This window comes from Chiloscyllium plagiosum, unplaced genomic scaffold (genome assembly GCF_037043375.1).
Source record: "Chiloscyllium plagiosum isolate Xiang-an unplaced genomic scaffold, Cpla_swu_hap1 HiC_scaffold_44, whole genome shotgun sequence".
NCBI lineage: Eukaryota > Metazoa > Chordata > Chondrichthyes > Orectolobiformes > Hemiscylliidae > Chiloscyllium > Chiloscyllium plagiosum.
In genome coordinates, this window is record NW_028270182.1 from 6303675 (window position 1) to 6323756 (window position 20082).

At 43.6% G+C, this 20082-nt stretch overlaps 1 protein-coding gene across 3 annotated transcripts in view; it reads right to left on the reverse strand.

Annotated features, from left to right (window-relative positions):
• Nucleotides 1–203: 203 nt before the first annotated feature.
• The window catches only part of LOC122544304 (P2R1A-PPP2R2A-interacting phosphatase regulator 1-like), a 60106-nt gene continuing 40227 nt past the window's right edge, over nucleotides 204–20082 (reverse strand). For 2 of the 3 annotated variants that reach the window (XM_087982961.1, XM_043683445.2), the window contains exons 4-10: nucleotides 17617–17660; nucleotides 14078–14132; nucleotides 9300–9404; nucleotides 5150–5238; nucleotides 3282–3346; nucleotides 2022–2124; nucleotides 204–667 (exon numbers count right to left, since the gene is read on the reverse strand). In XM_087982961.1, the coding sequence (XP_087839087.1) occupies nucleotides 535–667; nucleotides 2022–2124; nucleotides 3282–3346; nucleotides 5150–5238; nucleotides 9300–9404; nucleotides 14078–14132; nucleotides 17617–17660 (594 nt within the window). In that variant the 3' untranslated portion in view covers nucleotides 204–534. The remainder of the gene's footprint in view (nucleotides 668–2021; nucleotides 2125–3281; nucleotides 3347–5149; nucleotides 5239–9299; nucleotides 9405–14077; nucleotides 14133–17616; nucleotides 17661–20082) is intronic. The other variant, XM_087982964.1, reaches the window with a different exon arrangement.

The following is a 20082-nucleotide window of genomic DNA, read 5'->3' on the forward strand; positions in this document are numbered from 1 at the left end:
CACAGTAATGATTGGCCCCAACAGCAGCTCTTTTCATTATGTCTGATCGTCATGTTTGCAGAACCTTGTCCCAAGTCATACTTTAAATGGTTGACAGAGATCAACCTTGTTTTATCACAGGCTCCAGCCCTATTGGTGTATATACATACGTACGCGCGTGCGCACACACACACACACACACACGCACACACGCAGGGCAAGAATAGCTTCATCAACTCTCTTATAACTTCACAACAACTTAATTTTTCTACAGCGATTCATACAGTGGTATGTACAGTGGGCAGGCACTAGGTCTGAACCCAAATGACAAAGAGTCAGGTTAGCTCCAACCATGAATTGTGCAGTTCCAGGCCAAGTGGCAGGCAGGAGCAAATTCTGTTCCCTTACTCACTGACCGCCCTTGAATGGTTTCTTTCACTAATTAACTATACAATCGACTATAAAATACTGATTAGGAATGCTATTATACAGTCTCCTCTAACAAAGTGCTTTATGTAGCCCATCTCTTAGAATAAGGGTGATTGTCTCTTTTGTTCACATTCCAGGGGGGTGAGCCACAGAGGCGAATGGCGAAGTGAAACCGATCTCGGCTGCGGATGGTGAAGCTGCGACATAAGGCCCTGATGGAGGCACGGTCTGTGGAGGGCTGCTGTTCACACATTCCAGGCTGAAACAAACAATAAAAAAGGAAAAAAAAAAATATTGTTAGGATTGGGTCACTGGCAGTATTGGAGCTAAACACAACTTCCTCTGGCTTTCCACCCAAATCTTCTCTTCCCTCCTTCTCAACTCATTGATATCTTTTGCATTTAACTACTGTTGTGTATATTTTGTACGTCTCTTGCGTAATAAACTTCCATGAGTCTTCACAGAAGCATTATCAAACTAAAAATTTAACGCTGAGCCACATATGGAGACATGATGGCAGATGACCAAAGGTTAAGATCTGTGAAGTGGAGAGAAGGGGACAGCAAGGTTGGAGCAAGGAACTCCAAAGCTAACTGTGGAGATCACCATTAATGGTAAGCAGCTAAAATAGCATGGGCAGAAAACCAAAACTGAAGCACTGAGATCTCAGTGGGTTGGAGGCAATTACAGGGAAAACCACCACCCGCATTTATACAGCAATTTTAAATCCAATATGGGCATCAATACCTCCTTAGCTCCTTATCCAGTTCCTCACCAAAGTTTTCTGGTAATACAAAACAAGAGTTGTGGTCAATTTTCACCTGCTCCAGCATGGAAGCAAGTGTAGTTCAGTCAAAACCCACAAGCAGCTTCGCTATGGATGACTTAAGCCAACATCTGGCTTAGGACAGCCCGTCAGTTAGGGGAAGGGAACGGACGAGGAAATAAGTCAAACATTCTACTCCCTCCTGTGTCCCCCTGGATAGATACCAGAAATGATCAAGATCTGTTGAGCTTGTAAGACACTTTGCTTTTGAAGTTCACGTCAACTTGGATAATGTAAGTTATGGGAAGTAACCAGTACTTCTGGGACAGGAAAAAAACAGAAAATGACATTGAATGGAGGTTGCCAATAGTCAGTCAATCTTACACTCACTCAGAACAAAATATTTAATAATAGATTCCTATATTATCAGTGAAAGCGACAGTAGAGGGTGAAAGATATCTACCTGGGCACGGTAGTTCTGTGGTTAGCACTGCTGCCTCACAGCGCCAGGCACCCGGGTTCAATTCCCGCCTCAGGCAACTGTCTGTGTGGAGTTTGCACATTCTCCCCGTGTCTGCGTGGATTTCCTCCGGGTGCTCCAGTTTCCTCCCACAGTCCAAAAATGTGCAGATTAGGTGAATTGGCCATGCTAAATTGCCCGTAGTGTTAGGTGAAGCGGTAAATGTAGGGGAATGGGTCTGGGTGGGTTGCTCTTCAGAGGATCGGTGTGGACTTGTTGGGCCGAAGGGCCTGTTTCCACACTAAGTAATCTAATCAAATGCGGCAGAACTTTAGATACAGTTTATACCACTTCTACTGGAGAGAAAACAACCCATGTTCGCCATACCTGTGTGAAAGCAATGGTGTTAGCAGAGGAGTCTCAGCATTTCCGATCCCAGGAACACCACTGACAAACAATTTCTTTGGGGGAGAATCCACTTCCATGTCCCCTGTAGAAAAAAGCAAAGGTCAACGACTGAGAGCTCAAAACAGGAAAAAGAGAGAGAGGACAAAGCACAGAATGTGCGAGTTTCTTAACTTCATCAATAGTGGTAAAAAGTTAAGACATCAAGCTGAAATGAATGGCTGACACTAAAATTTAATTTCATTGGGTCCTGCAGGTCTCAGTACTTTAGAACTCTGGTATTTTTCCATCACACTCTGCCCACTATGGTACAGGTACAGATATCACTGGTTCATCATTGCAAAATGATTAACTGAATAAGCACACAGTGGTAACATACAACCTGTACAGAGGATTGGATAAGGTTTGTGCAATGTTCAAGTAATGATGGCATTTATCAGAGTATTAAATCTTGCAGCAATTAAATTCCAGTGTCTATCATGCACCTATTGCCATCTTCAATAGGAAGGTGGTGACGGTGTAGTAATGTCACTGGACAAATGATCCAGAGGCCCAGGTTAATGCTCTGGGGACACAGGTTAAAATCCTACCATAAAAGTGGAGTTTAAATTCAATTGACCAACCAATCTGGAATTCTAGGTGATCATCAAACTATTACTGATTGTTGTTAAAACCCATCTGGTCATTAGTGGTCTTCAAGGAAGGAAATCTTCTGTCCTTACCTTGTCTAATCGACATGCGATTCCAGATCCGTAACAATGTCACTGACTCTTAAGTGCCCACTGAAATTTCTGATGTATATTTTTTACAATGCTGATTAAAAGTCTTGTGAAATTCATCCCCAGCACTATTTCAAAGTATTTTTGAACTTGCTTGAAGTAAATTGTTTTTACAACCACTGTGACAGCACTGACAGGAACTGCAATTCCAGAGAAGGGTCATAGTGGACTCTCTCTCTCCCTGCAAAGATGCTGCCAGACCTACTACTTTATGGTTTTATTACAGACAGGAACTGAAAGGGAACAGTTCTCAACAAAAAATAAACAAGACGGTGAAAAAAAAATTGGATTCAATTTGATCCCCTTTAAATTTTTTTTAACAAAGCTAAGACTCTAGTTAATGTTGATGCATAGAAGGACTATGGAGTCAGCTAGCAGGTACTGCAAGCAATTATGAAAGCAAAAATATTGGTCTTTATTGCAAGAGAGTTGCAAGTACAACGTATTATGGAAGACTTCTTACCTTTCCTCTTCAATGGTCCCAAGGCACTGGGTCGTATAGCAACACTCGGGCTGACACTCCTCCTGCTGTAAAAGACAAAGGCAAATTCAAATCCAGGCAGGCATTATTCAATGAGCTACACTCATCCACAGCATATTACAGATTGCCATGAATTGTTGCACCACAACGGTCAAGGTGTACTAAACATTGGAACCAGGGTTAATAAGGTTTTGGTCCACAATAAGGGTGCACACCTTCTCTATAAAAATCACTGCACCTGAAGTGGAAGTAGACTATGCCTAGGGATAGTGGCAATTCAGGAGAAGTAATGGTACACTGCACGCAAGAGACACCATACAAGATATGAAGAATGAGCTCAATGACAGGGAAGAGCTGGGAGGTGATGAGCTAGGAGAGATCGGTGATCTTGCTTTGTGTAAACGTGTTATCAAAAGGCATTAGGAAACATGTCCGAAGGAGCACTTTTTAAGGGACAAGGAATTTCTGAGACTGCAGGACCTTGTGACAATCTTTGTATGTAGAGTGCTGCCCTACCCAGACACTCAAATGGCCAACCTTCCTGAGCAGGACACAGAAAATGTTCTGAAGCTTTCCTTGAAGTGTAGCAGCATTGATATTAATGAGGTCCTTGTTAGCAATTGTTTAGAATGATGACAACTTGTTCATTAAGCAGCATCACACATCGAGTAACAACATCTTAATGAGGAGGCACAGCAGCAATAGGAGAGAAAGGAAAGGAAGCAAATCCTGCATTCTGAATCCCACTACCATGGACATTCTGCCCTAATTCCTAAAGGTCAGTGGGTCGACAATTGGTCTGTTCAGTCAACAAAGGTGTAGGTCAGAAACTCAAGACCTTGAGTCAACATCATTTTGAATCAAGACCCCTCTGACAACTGACCTATCGTTCCCTTTCAACTTCTCATGTACACCCAACTGTACCGCTAGGTTGTACGTGTTTGTTTTTCCTGCTGACAGGCTGTTTTGTTACACTTAGACCAACATTTAAAAGTAGAAATTCCCTGTATAAAAAAAAATCGACCACCCAAATTCTGCTTGCAAGCAGGTACCTACAGATGTTACAGAAACAGGCACTCATACAAGTAACATGAGGCCGTTCGGCCCCTTGAACCTATTCAGCCATTCAGTTAGATTGTGACTGGTCTGTATTTTAACAAAAACTGAATTAAGATAGAAGTCAGAAATGATCAAATCTACTCACTTGTATGGAAAACCGATGTTCAGCAAGACACAAGAAAATAGCATGGGTCCTTTACTAGTATTTACCAGTGTTAACACAGAGACTTGTTATTCAGGCCTGTGATTGTAGTGTTGACACATCCTCAGTATTCAGCAATTTAAAAAATACTGTCAGACTGTTTAGCACAACATACTGAAAGAGGAGCATGTGTTTGCAGTATATATTTCAAAGTTGTCCATTGACCTCTGACACTCAGCATATAATGGGAGACTGAAAAGCATAAAGAATATTACTCAAGATTGGCTCATGACTGTAGAATATTTTATTAATTCCAGGAATATAAGCCCACTTAGCATACAGTTCGGTGGTCAAGTATAACAGCTTAGCGCCTCAGGCTCAGGAGAATTTCTGGTGATACATGCGTTGTAGAAAACATGTAGAACCCTCTTATGACAGCTAATGACGAAAGAAGCAGGGGAAGTAGCTTCTTAATATCCATTCTTAGTGACGGGGAGAAAAGGTTTCTGTTTTATAATTAAAATAACCAAGCCCACAACATCAGAGTGGAAAACAGTCAGGAAGCAAAACACAGTCTAAAATGAGAAAGCAATAACTCCCCAGGTTTAATGGCAAACTTGAGCTCTAAGTGTTCATAGATTCCTCTCACCTTGCAATACGGCGAGTGGGACTTGGAGAGGAATTTGGGGTGATGCCACCTTTGGGTATCAGAATCGGCTGGGATGATGAGAAGTACTGCTGTTAAAAAAGGAGTTAATCATTAGCGTATAGCAAACAGTTACCCTGCTGCACCCCTTTCTCACCTCTAATTGGTGTCTAATTCTTGTTCTGAAAGCCACAATTGAATCAGCCTCCAGCATACACTTAGGCAGTATATTCCAAATTCTAACCGCACGCTGCATGGTTTTCTCCTTGTGTCACCATTCCTTCTTTAGCCCATCATTTTAAATTGGTGTCTTGATGTACTTGAGAATGGAAAAGGGAAACCAGTTCCTTCCCCTCTCTGTCCAGACACCTTAATAGTTAACACCCTTCAAAGTTTGTGCGAAGATTTGTAGCTCAGGTGCTCGTTGTTGTGGTTCTGTTCGCCGAACTGAGAATTTGTGTTGCAGACGTTTCGTCCCCTGTCTGGGTGACATCCTCAGTGCTTGGGAGCCTCCTGTGAAGCGCTTCTGTGATCTTTCCTCCAGCATTTATAGTGGTTTATAACACTTCACAGGAGGCTCTCAAGCACTGAGGACGTCACCTACACAGGGGACGAAACATCTGCAACACAAATTCCCAGCTCCACGAACAGAACCACAACAGTTAACACCCTTTTCCTGATATTAGCAGCTATTTGGAATCAACAGAGGTAGTTTAAGCAATGGGGACTTCAAATTAAACTGTAGATGCAAACCAACTTCTGGCCACTAGATGGCACATGCAAACCTGCACCCTGCTGAATGAAACACAAAACACTTTCCAGACACAGGCCACAGAATTAGTATTTACCAAAGCAGACAATTAAAAGCAATCCAGGTAAGCCCATGCAATGATTCCCCAGGAAGGGTAGCATTAGGTGAAAGACAGTCAATCCCAAATGCATGACATGCCACGTAGCTCAAAAGAAGCAAAGGCCAGACTGCAGTTTGCGCTGAGGGAGTTCTGATATTTCCCTGCCTCAATCTAAAATATTATGTGCCTCTTGCAACCTCAAACAACTTCTCTGATAAAAATGGCAAGACTGGAAAAAACACAGTCAGCCAGCTACTTGTTTTCTGTGCAACCAGGAAACACTGCAACATTGCAAACGGTGATTGCATGCAAAGCATGAGTATGACAACCGTGGCTTAGTGGGTAGCACTGCCTCTTGTTGGAGTCAGAAGGTCATAGATTCAAACCCCACTCCATCGGCTCTGGAGCCTAACCCACACCAACAAAGTGCAGAAATGAAGGAACGTTACATTTCTGTGTTTTGAATAAGGCATTCAATGAAATTTAAGAGTCATCTCCAATATTAGATTTGGAAAATTCGATAAAGCTGACCAGAAGGGCTTAAAACAGCACAGTGGCTCAGTGGTTAGCACTGCTGCCTCACAGCGCCAGGGATCCGGGTTCAATTCCCGCCTGTGTGGAGTTTGCACATTCTCCCTGTGTCTGCGTGGGTTCCTCCGGGTGCCTCCCACAGTCCAAAGATGTGCAGGTTAGGTGAATTGGCCATGCTGAATTGCCCGTAGTGTTAGGTGCATTAGTCAGGGGTGAATATAGGGGAATGGATCTGGGTGGGTTGCTCTTTGGAGGGTCGGTGTGGACTTGTTGGGCCGAAGAGCCTGTTTCCACACTGTAGGGAATCTAATCAAAAAAACAACCCCAGAGCAAACAGAATATAGATGCTTACATGTAACTGAAACAAACAACAGGTTACTTAGGAATAGATTAAACACAATGCACCATCAAGCATGTCTTCACCATGTGACACTGAAAAAGGTTGAAACTTTATTGCTGGAACAGCACAGCAGGTCAGGCAGCATCCAGGGAACAGGAGATTCGACGTTTCGGCACTGAAAAAGGGCCAACTCAGACTGGTATGCAGTGGGAGAACTCCTGTAGGTGTGCACACAGCACCATCAACATACCAATTTCTGTTCTCACTCCATCTGCGACTTGTTGCATTCCTGCCAGATCTGCTGTCACAGATTGTCTGTCTTATACCACCCTCACACATCAACTGAAAATTGCCTGCAACTGCTATGGGGCATATACCATGCAACTATACTTGGGTCAACTCCTCTTTCTGCTGTCCTCCACTTTGCCTTCCAGGAGCGATCCTCCTAGCTTTCAGCTCTGATCGAATGGTTGAAATACTGATGTTGGCATTTCTGGATGCCAACTTAAGTCTTGTTTTTCCATTCTTGCAATTTTAAATCACTTTGCATTTGCTTTATGGGCTGTATATGGAATTTTTAGAATATATCTCAGCATCCATATTCCAAAGATCTATTATTTTCTTCTATCAATCTCATTCTCCGCATTGCTGCCATAATACAGGAAAGTGGGTAGGACACAATCTTTCTTCCTCATCACAAGTTTGTGTTTTATTGTTGTGAACACATCCTTCATCTTCACAAAATTACTTCTGGCGATCTTGATTTTTCTTCTCAATTCTCTTATCATTCCATACCAAAATGCCTTACATTTACACAGAACCTTTTACAACCACAAGACAGAGTCATAGAAAAGTACAGCACAGAAATAGACCCTTCGGTCTAACTCATTACACTATGGGAAATAAAGAGCATGAAAGCATGGGAAGGGTTAAAGCATGAAGACCACTGGCGATCTGTTACAAGGGGTCTGTGGAATGCTACACGAGCCAAAAGATCACGGTGGCAGGATGGGATAACAATAGTGGAATGCTCCTACACCAATGAGCAGAGTCAGACTGGGAGCTGAAAGGTTACTATGGCAGGCTGAGATAACAATTAGTAAAGTCAGCCTCGCCTACTAAATATCATCGTGGCAGGTTGGAACAGGTCGTGACAATAAATATTTAGGAGATGATATTAAATATTTAATTAAGAGTTAGTAGAGTCAGCCTGCTTGAGACCCATGACAATAAATATCTAATCAGTAGATAGTGGAGTCAGCTTGGGACAGGAGACCACTTAGCTACCCCGTGGTAGACGGGGTAGCTAAATATCTAACCATGACAGGTTAGTCTGGGATGGAGGATCATTGTGGCAGAGGAGGCAGTAAAGTATCTAATCGTGACATTAGAATAATATTACGTATAATGTAGGAAAAACCACAGTGGCAGAAGTAGAGAGATAATGGGAACTAATATCATTGGTTTATTGGATAGCTGGAGTGCGGCAATTCTGACTAGCACAGTTGGGCATGCTGATAAGCTAACAAAAACATGATTAAAAGAAGGTATAAAGAACCATGGACCCTGAGGTTCAGGGGCATTCAAGAATTTGCTTTCCGAGTGCCACAGTTTTTTGTTTGCAAATAAAAGACCTACTCCTTGAAGAACTCTCTGCGTCGCCTGGTGATTCTCTACATTTTCTCCACGACAATACTGACACGATATCCTAAATCAGTCCCAAAGTGTTTTCCAGCCTTCGTTGGAATGTTTGCAAAACAGGAAATCCAGAAGCTAACTTTTGCACAGCAAGCTCCCACAATGTCTTAATGACCAACCTCTTTCTGTGATACTGGCAAAGGAATAAAATTAGCCAGGACACATCCCTGTTCATCTTTGCAATAGTGACCGGCAATGATTTACTTCAAGAAAACAAATAGCACCATAAATTAACAGATGGTCCACAAGGAAGGATATTTAAAGTGAAGTTGTCAAGATGAGGGGGACAAGTAACGGCATAGACTGATGGGCCTAAAGAAGGAACATGATAGCATTGTGGCTTTTCTGTTTCACTGTGCCAAGGTCAGTTCAACCATGAACGATAATGCGAGGTATGGGAGTACTGCCAATTTCTAATATCCCTTGACAGCATTCCTCAGTACTTCAGCGGGAGTTTCAACCTGGATTATGTGCTCAAATTTACAAAGTGGAATTTGAAATAACAACCTTCGGATTGAGAGGCAAGAGTGATACCTGAATGCTTTTTGAGGGGGGGGGGGGGGGGGGGGGGGGGTGGAGTTTGCAAACAACAAGAGCTGTCATATCCCTTGATTGCGATCCCAAAACAATGCATGGCTGGAAAAAAAAAACGCAACATAGCCTTTTCTTAAAAGCAGCAAACAAGCCAAACGGCTTGCGTGACTAAATTTAATGCAAGAGGCACCAGCCCTGCCTTGCCAATCCGCGTCGGAGAAGGAGAGGGAGACAAGGGGAAAATATCCTCCCTCTGCAAAGTCAAAGTCTGGTCCTCCTGCTCAGCAGTCACCATCTGGTCACACTGTAAAAGAGACATCAGCACCAGGTAACCAACGTAAATATCACCCTCTGCCCTTTATGTTTCAGATAATACCCCGTAACCACCACAACAAATCACAGTCTAAGTTTACAATTCAACCAACACAGTCAATTGATAATGTGTCACAATTTTCATTCACCTTGAGATGTTGATAACTCATGGAACGAAGAGTAACATACTTTACAGTCCAACTTCCGACATGCCGCAGAACTAGCAACACAGGGCTCAAGTCAAGTCACCATTGTTTACCAGACCATGGGGCTGCTCTCTGATTAGATAGCTACCTCAGCTCAGAAAAGGGAAGAGCTTGAGAAGAATCCTTCCGACCCAACCTCCACTCCCGGCACCTTCCCTTGCAACCGCAGGAGGTGCAACACTTGCGCCCACACCTCCCCCCTCACTTCTCTCCAAGGCCCCAAAGGAAACTTCCATATCCGCCACAGATTCACCTGCACCTCCACCCACATCATCTACTGCATCCGCTGCAGCCGGTGTGGCCTCCTCTATATTGGGGAGACAGGCCGCCTACTTGCGGAGCGATTCAGAGTGCACCTCTGGGCCACCCGGACGAACCAACCCAACCACCCTGTAGCACAGCATTTCAACTCCCCCTCCCACTCCACCGAGGATATGCAGGTCATTGGACTCATCCACCGCCAAACCACAACAACGCGACGGTCGGAGGAGGAGCGTCTTATCTTCCGACTGGGAACCCTCCAACCACAGGGGATGAACTTGGACTTCACCAGTTTCTTCATCCCCCCTCCCCCCACCTTGTCTCAGCCGAATCCCTCCAGCCCGGCACCACCTTCCTGACCTGCAGTCTTCTTCTTGACCTCTCCGCCTCCATCCTACTCCGACCTATCAACCTCACCTTGACCTCTTTCCACCTATCACATTTCCAACGCCCCTCCTCCAAGTCCCTCCTCCCTACCTTTTATCTTCTCCTGCTGAACACTCTCTGCTCATTCCTGAAGAAGGGCCTGTGCCCGAAACGTCGAATCTCCTGTTCCCTGGATGCTGCCTGACCTGCTGTGCTGTTCCAGCAATAAAGTTTCAACAAGAATCCTTCATGGTAAACCCCAGCCAGTGCGAGGCTTAAACCCACACTCTTGGCATCACACAGCTTCGCAAACGAACCGTAAAAGCAACGGAGCTAAACCGATCCCCAACACAGGGGTAATTCCCACAGACAGGCTGCTCACAGCTGGTCTGCCTGGAACCTGTTGCATTCAGTAAATAGGTTGCACTGGGCATTTTCTGCTAAAAGGATTAATTTACAAGAACAGACCGGATAGACTTGAGCAATATCCCACCAGGCATCAGAGATTAACATGTGATCTAATAAAGGCATTTACGATAGTTAATGGACATGATTGAGTTGGCAGAAAGGTACTATTTCCCTTGGAGAAGGGAACACAGAACAAAGGTTGCAGAATCTTAATTTTAAGAGCCAAACTGTTCTGGAGTGATGTCAGGAAGCCCCTTCTTCAAGCAAGGGGCAAGTGGAAATCCAGAATTCTCTCTTCCACTAAAAGCTGTGGGCCAATGAAACTTTCAAAATTGAGACAGATTTTTGTTTGGCATGGTGGATTAAGGGTTGCAGAGTTAAGGCGAGTGAACTTAGAATTAAGTTATGGATCAACCATAATCTAAGTGAATGGCGGGAGAGGCTGAGTGGAGTCCTCCTGTGCCTTCGTTCATGTCAGTGGCCATCTGTAAAAGACTGTGGGAGTCTTGTATTCTGCACTGGAGGTGGAAACATTTTGAAAACGAAAACACTCCATATTTTCCACATCATTGTAGCCAACTTTCCATTTCTGTCCTCGTGAGCCCGAGTTCGCTCTTGATATACACAAAATACCAGCTATCTTCCCCTGTTTCCTATTTCTCCCCCAGGCACGAAGAGGAAGTACACTGTATACACATGATTCACCCCCTGGACAGGCCTTTGCTCCCAGTGCTGGTGAAAAACAAAACAAGTTTACTGGAAATTGAGTGTCCTTTTACATTGAGACAATTTCCCCCAGAGTTTCCCAGATAATACAAGTTAAAACTTTGAGGCCACTATACCCACACAAGAACAGAAAGAATCTTCAATGTTGTTTATTAGTTGTCGAGTGCTAATGCTTGGTTTAGGTTACTTACAAAGGTGTTTTGTAAGTCTATTAAGAGCAAAAGGATAAATCAGAGAAGGAACAGGGCCAATGAAGGACCAAAGTGGCAATGCTTGCGTGAAGCCGGAAAACACAGATGAAGTTCTAACTGAGTACCTCACATCTGTGTTCAGTGTGAAGAAAGGTAATGTAGATGTAGTAATATAGGATTATGCTATTCTTGAACAAATTAGCACTGAGAAGGATATGGTATCAGTGATTTTGCAGTCTTAAAAGTGGATAAATCCCCAGACACAGAGGAGATGTATACCAGGCTGCGGTGGGAGGCAAAAAACGAAGTGCAGAGGTTCGGACATTAATTTTCAATTCTCTTTGGCTACAGGAAAGGTACCAGAGGACTGAAGGACAGTCAGTATGATACCATTACCCAAGAGAACTAAAGAACAGTTAATTGTCCTGTGGTTAACCCAGAGCTGAAAATGTGTTGCTGGAAAAGCGCAGCAGGTCAGGCAGCATCCAGGGAACAGGAGAATCGACGTTTCAGGCATAAGCCCTTCTTCAGGATGCTGCCTGACCTGCTGCGCTTTTCCAGCAACACATTTTCAGCTCTGATCTCCAGCATCTGCAGACCTCACTTTCTCCTGTGGTTAACCCACCTAACCTGCATATCCCTGGACACTACAGGCAATTTAGCATGGACAATCAACCCAAACCTGCACACCTTTGGACTGTGGGAAGAAATCAGAGCCCCTGGATGTGCGGGTCAGGTGAACTGCCCATAGTGTTAGGTGCATTAGTCAGAGGAAAATGGGTCTGGGTGGGTTACTCTTCAGAGGGTCGGTGTGGACTGGTTGAGCTGAAGGCCTGTTTCCACACTGTAGGGAATCTAATTCTAAAACCACACAGATGAAGGGAGAATATGCAAACTCCACACACAGTCGCCTAAGGCTGGAATTGAACCCGGGTCCCTGGCGCTGTGAGCCAGCAGTGCTAACTATTGAGCCACCGTGCCACACCAAAGAAGAGTGGTAGGAATAAACCAGGAAACTACATCAGAGGTAGGGAAGCTACTGGAGAAAGATTTGAATGACAAAATCTCTGCTTGCAAAGGCAAGGATTCATACCATGGCTTTGTAAGAGGAAATCATATCATAGTTTTGAAGAAGTGATTAGGTGTGTAGATGAAGGTAGTGCAATTGATGTAGTTCACATGGCCTTCATAGTTCAGGGCTTTGAAATGTTTTACGAGAGACTGGTTAAGAGCCTGTGGCATCCAGGGCAGTTTGGCCAAGTCAATCCAAAATTGGCTTTATAGCAGGAAGCAGAGGGTGGTGGCCGAAGGTTGGTTTAGTGATTGGAAGTCAGTGTCCAGTGGCATATTGCAGGGTTTGGTGCAGGGTCCCTTCTTGTTTCTACTATATGTTAACAAGTTGAATGAAAATACAGAAGGCGTGATCATTAAGTCTGCAGATAATATGAAAAATAGTGAGGTAATAAACGGTGAGCACAAAAACTTTATAGTATTGGATGGTGCAGACAAGCTGCTCAAATGAGCAGAATGATAGCAAGTGGTATTAAGTCGTGAGAAAAAGCATTAAGCAATCTATTTTGGGAGGACTAACAAGACAAGGCTATCCATAATGTATGACAGGACCCCGAGAAGTACAGACGATCAAAGGGACCTTGGTGTCGATGTTATGAAGGCAGCAGGACAGGTAGATAAGATGGTGGCTTATGGGATACTTGCCTTTATTAGTTGAGGTAATGATTACAGAACAGGAAGGTCATGGAGCTGTACGAGACATTAGTTAGGCCACAGCTGGTGTACTATGTGCGGTTCTGGTCACCATACGAGAGGAAGGATGTGATCGCACCAGACTGCATGCAGAAGAGATTTACTAAGATATTGCCCAAGCAGTAGTGATTTAGCTACAAAAAGGGATGTTCAATAGGCTGATGTTGTTTTCCTTCAAGCAGACAAGGATGATAGGGGACCTGAGTAAGGTATATAAAATTATGAAACGCACATTTGGAAATCTTTCCCCCTAGTAGAAGGATCCATAACCAGGGAAGTACATGATTTAAGGTTGGGGACAGGAGATTTAGAGGGGATTTGAGGAAAAATGTTTTCATCCGGGGAAACGTGTATCTGAGGAACATTTCTAGAACAATTTTGGATCCAATTTGCCATATTATCGTGGATCCCACAGGCTTTTACCTTTCTGATTAGTCTCTCATGTCTCCTGGTCAAAAGCCTGTCAAGTCCATGTAAACTACATACTCTCATCTACAAACCTAGTCACTTGCCCATTTAGTAAAAATTTAAATTTAAAATCTTAGTCGAATTTGTACAGACAGGAATCCTCACAACATTTTAATAGTATTTAAATGAACACATGTAATGTCATAGCATGTAAGGCTATAGGCCAAGTGCTGGAAAATGAGATTACAGCAGATAGGTGCTTGATGACTGCCACAGACATGATGGGCCCAAGTGCCATAAAACTCCATGGCAATGGCAATATGTAAAGTACTCACCAGCGCAAAACCATCCTCCCGTGAGCAGCTCATTTGCATGGCTGTGTGGATCCCTCTTAACAGAGATAGAGCAGAAAAAGAAACACAAATTAGATTGCAGATATGTTGATGCCTCCCAGCCCAACATAAACATCAGTTTCACTCTAAGATAGACTAGAAAAACCTAGTTAATTTTCCACTCCCTAACACTCGCTTGATGCAGCAGGATTTGGAGGGGACTGATGCATGTTTCCTTTCCAATACCAAGCATAATTCACAGACACTATCCAATCAAGGCTGATCAGGGGTAGTGTGAACGTGCTCCTGAACATGTACTCACAGGGAATTTAAAGAGATTTCACAAGGGTGGGACAGTTTAAAATAAATCAAAAAACAGATAGTACAAGTGGGATTACAATGAGGTGATCACAGAATCACATTGTTAGGGTACAGAAAGAGACTATTCAATCTATTATGTCCATGAGAGCTCGCCAAACAACATCACCCTCATTCTTTATCCCTGTAACCTTGCACTTTCTTCTTTTTCAAATGACAATGAAATTTCCTTCTGAATACTTCAGTAGAACCTGCCTCCACCAGACTTGAACAGTGCATTCCAGACCATAACCACTATGTGTAAAAACATTTCTTCACATTGCTTCTACAAATTACTTTTAATCTATGCACTATCATTCTTAGTCCTTCCCCGAGTGGAATATTACTTATTTGACCTTCACTTGTTAAATTGAAAACCTCAACAATCTAACCACTTCATCATGTTAACTAGAGTGGATTACTCTCCAATTTGGACATTTTCAGACACACACCACTCAAACAGAACCATCCGTGGGATCCCGGGCTAAACTTAAAGCAGCTGTCTTCTTAAAATACCTTGTTTACCCTTTCTCTGTCCCGACCACCAGTTGCAAAATGTTAAAGAGCAATTCAACTTCTTAATAGAGACCAAAACAGACAAGTCCATAACACGTTTGGATGAGTAAATGCACCACTGAACAACAAGCCATGTTGGTGGTGCAATCAGTCCAGAGCTCACGACAGAAACAAACAGATGTCTTCAAGTGGGTTCAAGAATAAACACAATGTGTTTTTTTTTTCCTGTTTCAAACATATAAATCCCATCCACACTAGCAGAATAAATTCCATGCTCCCATATCTTATCAAGGTTCACACAGCATGATCAGACCATCGAGTAAAAACAGAAGATACCAAGAAACAGCAATTTGTACACAGGAAATACACTATTTGCAATGATTCAACACAACATATTACCATGCAATAAGACAATCAAATACTGCAATCATCTCCCCACAAAATATTCCAATCAGAAACTCAGACACAGTGAACATCAACATTCAAAGACTTTCATCTACCCACATTCACACTCAACCATTTCCAACTGGAATTGGGACTTTCATGTTTGCTGTTACTCTGCTTCTCTCAATGTTGTGATTCTAACCATCAGCTCTCGCACAGTACGCACACTGCTTGCCTTGTGTGTCTATCTGCTGGATTCCCTCCAATTTGAAGTAAACAACGGGAGTGTGCACTTGCGAGCTGAGAGCGAAAGGTCACAATTTAAGTAGCAGTTCACACAGGAGCAGGTGGTGGAGGGAGTGAGGTGTGAGCACGGTTTTGGTGTAGCTAACAGGTGCAAAGTCTTTGGAGATGCCAGCACCATCAGGAAAGAAATCTGACCCATCTGTAGCATACATACATGCCCCCACACACTGCCATGCTCTCCACACCAAGTAGGGAGGCAAATACAGGCAGTGCGCCCTATTCAGTAATCGAGCTGCTTCGACTACACATACCACATGCAGCCCAGTTCAGTCCCGGGTCAAAGCGAGCTAGGACAGCAGAGGTTAGTGAAACTGAAAGACAAAAGCAGTCTGGCAAACATAACTAAAGAATCACAGAATAGGTGAAACATTCAAGGACGCCATTGCTGCTCCTCCAGTCAGTGCTGGTCCTCTGAACAAGTGAACCATCTAGTGCCACTTCCTTTACTTCGCCACTTGGCTGACCACATTCATCCTCATCGGTTATGTTACTGAAACCTACAGTATTCTGAACGGCTGAATAAGGCAAACCGGAGAGTTTGTTCCCACCAGTTGGGGTGTCCAGAACATGGGGACACATTCTCAGGATAAAGGACCAATGATTTAGAACTGCGATGATGAGAAACTTTTTCACTTCAAAGGCTGTGAATCTTTGGAATTGTCTACCCCAAAGGGAAGTGTAATTATATTTTACAGGGCAAACCCCGTATCTGCGGAATTGTTTTCCGCGGTTTACTGCAGTCCGAACATATTACAGGGAAGCTTGCGGAACCAGGGACCGGGGTCTGCCGGGAAGGTATGTTTCGCAATGAAATGGATGGGTTCACTCCTATCTGCGGTTTCAGGTTTCTGCAGTAGGTCTTGCAATGTATCCCCCGCGGATACTCTATTATTGAATACACTCAATAATCAGATTTCTGGTCTCTCAGGTAATCAAGGGACATGGTGAGCATGTGGTTAAAGTGGAATTAAAGCTGAAAATCAGCCACGTTTGCAATAAAATGGTAGAGTAGGTCTATTCCTGCTTCTATTTCTCGTGTTCCTTTTTTGATAATGATCTAACACTCTCTTAAATACCTTCATCATCTGAAGAATGGCTGTGTAAGGAAGTCAACTCATGATTGATTTTAAACAACGAGTTGTGGTGACCTGGAATGCACTGCCTGAAAGAAGACAGAAGCAGATCCAATGGTAACTTCCAGAGGGGAACTGAAGAAACACTTGTATTGTAGGGCAGCACAGAGCTGATGCATGATGGGCTGGACAGCCTACGTCGATATCATCCACACCCTGAGCAGCCTGACCTAACATATGTTGAGGAGTGTGAAGGAGATTTAGTTTGGGGTGGAGGGTAGGAAGAAAGAAAGAAAAGAGAGAGAGAGAGAGAGAGAGAGAGAGAGAGAGAGAGAGAGAAGAGAGACAAGGTGAACACAAATCTATTGAGATACTAACAAAAGCATTCTATCTGGATGCATCACAGCTTGACTTGGTAACTGCTCTTTCCAAGACAGCAAGAAGCCAGAGAGAGTTTTGAACATAGCCCAGTCCATTACGTAAACCAGCCTTTCATCCATTGGACTCCATCTCTCCTTGCTACCTCAGGAAAGCAACCAAAATAATTAAAGACCCCTCCCCGCCCTGCTATATTCTATTCTGCCAGACAGAAGATAAAGAAGTTTGGATACACATATGAATAGATTCAAGAACAGCTTTTCCCCCTGCTGTTATTAGGCTTGTGAATGGACCTCTCAAATTTTAAACTTCATGCTGATATCGCTGTGTGTGACTTCTCTTGGCAGCGGTAACATTGTTCTATGACCCTCTGCACTTTGTATGGTAAGATCCACCTGTACTGCACACAAACAAAACTTTGCACAGTACCTAGATACGTGACAATAATAAATCAAATCAAAGGCTCCTCAGAAATCATGGATTTGAACAAAGCAGGCTGAGAGGGGAAGTCTGAAATCTCAAACTCACCTTTCATGTGCAGCCTCCCGATTCATCACATCCATGCTCTCCTCCTGAAACGTAAAACAAGCAATTGCCTTTTACATCTGTGCTCAGGATTCAGCAATGATCTCAGCCACTCTTCCACAATTAGGTTGAGCCAACAACTGCTAATGATCTTGCACCTGAACTGCACTGCCCAACATTATGCTTGGTCACACCCTTCCTGTTTGAGTGAATGCTGCCACTCCAATGTGCTGAACTAATCATATGGACCATCATGCCATCTCGGGTGAATTCTCAATGTGGTCTCCCCTACACTGGGGAGACAGGAAAACGGATCTTCCTGCAAATCCAAATACACCACCTACTGTGTCCATTGCTCTCGATGTGATCTCCTCTACACTGGGGAGACAGGATGCTAACTTGTGGAACGTTTCAGGGAACACCTCTGGGACACACACCAAACAACCCCATCACCCTATGGCCAACCAATAATTAAAATGAGGAATCTTCTCAAATGATTAACAGAGTTGATTCGAAAGAAGTCTTTGTCTCATTTCACTTTTGCAGAATATTAATGTTGAGAGTCAAGAGATCTTATTTATTTAGTTATCAACTAACCCTTCCACTCCACCAAGGACACACAAGTCCTGGGCCTCTTCCACTGCCAAATCCAAGCCACCCGACACCTGGAGGAAGAATGCCTCGTCTACCGCCTTCAGACCCTGCAACCACACAGCATCAACGTCAACTTCACCAGTTTCCCCTTTCTCCCCCACCTCCCCCAACCTCAACACTGTCCTATCTGTCCACCTTCCTTCCCACCTGTCCACTCCATCTTCCCCTCCGATCTATCACCATCAGGCCCAACTTACATCTATCGATCGCCTTCCCAGCTACCTTCCCCCAACCCCCAGCCCCACCCTATTTATCCCCCCAGTTCTCCCCGCCCTCCTATACATTTCTGCTGAAGGGCTTTAGCCCAAAATGTAAATTCTCCTGCTCCTCGGATGCTGCCTGACTTGCTGTGCTGATCTCCAGCATCTGCAGTCCTCACTTTCTCCTGAATTCTGCATTAGGCCAATTACTAAGAAAGAGTGGAATTATTCAAGAGGTCAAAAAAGTACCAATGAAGTTCCCACTGACTGGCGTGATTAAGCTTTGCTATGGCTTTCTAGAAGAGTCTTTCATATACTTAATTGTACCAGCCTAATGCAGAAAGAGAAGTCTTAATATGAAGTTATATGAATTGGAATGGAAAATTCAGCCCCTCAAAACTGCTCCGCCTTCATAAAGATCATGCCTGATCTAATGTTGCTTTAATTCCATTTGCCAGTCTGACCCAAAGTCCATGACTCTTTAGTCAATCGAAAACCTACCTAATATAATGGCCCAATCATCACTGCTCACCAAGGGAGTAAAGTGCAAACACTAACATGACCCCCTGGGTGAAGAAATTCTTCAATTCCATCCTAAAAAGAACAATCTTTATTCTACCCATGACGGGAAACATCCTCTCAGCATCCACCCTGACGACATCTTGTATGTTTCAATAAGAACACCTCCCATCCTTTTAAACTCCAGCAAGTATGGACCCAACTTGCTCTAACTTTCCTGATAAGATGATCCCTTCATCCCAGGCATCAGCTGAGTGAATCTTCCATGAAGTAACAAAGATGAGTAAAACTGGGCACACTAATGTATGTGTGGACCCATTACCACATGCAATTGTAGCAATATTCCCTACTTCTATACGCCACAAGGCAACATAACTTTGTGAGATCAGATGGGTGTGAGAGAGAGCGAGAGCAAGAGTGAGCGAGAGATCGAATAGCCTGGGTCCATATTTTCTGTAGTTTAGAAGAATACATTAAACTCTTAAGTGGCTCGACAGTAGATGCTGAGAGATGCTGACTGAAGAAGGGTTAATGTCAGATTATGGGGCTACCCAACGAGGACCAGGAGATGAGACTTTTTTTTTTCCCAGTTGGGGGTTGTGAATCTTTGAAATTCTCTATGTCAAAGAATTATGGATGCTCAGTTGTTGGGTTTCCAGTAAGGAAAGAACATGATGGGAGATAGCACAAGGAGGTGGAATTGTGATACATCTGACTGAATGTAAAAGGATCTTACGGCATAATGGCCCCTAATCCTGCACCTATATTTATAAGCTATTGTATAATTTTATCAGTATTGAGCTGCAGAAAGTCTACTTACCATGTTGGACATTATCAGTTTCAATTTACGACCAGTAACAAATATTCATGTTGCAGCTTTATCATATACTTAACACGAGCAGTAGCACAAACAAGTCCAATATGAGGGGCTCCCCCTGCATTGCTCTGTCCATCATGGTGTCCTCTGGAGATCCACTGCACCACAGATGCAATCCTCAGCCAATTCAGTTCATTCCATGTGATAGCAAGATACAGCCGGAGATACTGGATTCTGAAGGGGCTATCGGTGACAGTTTTCTGGCAACAGCACTGAAGA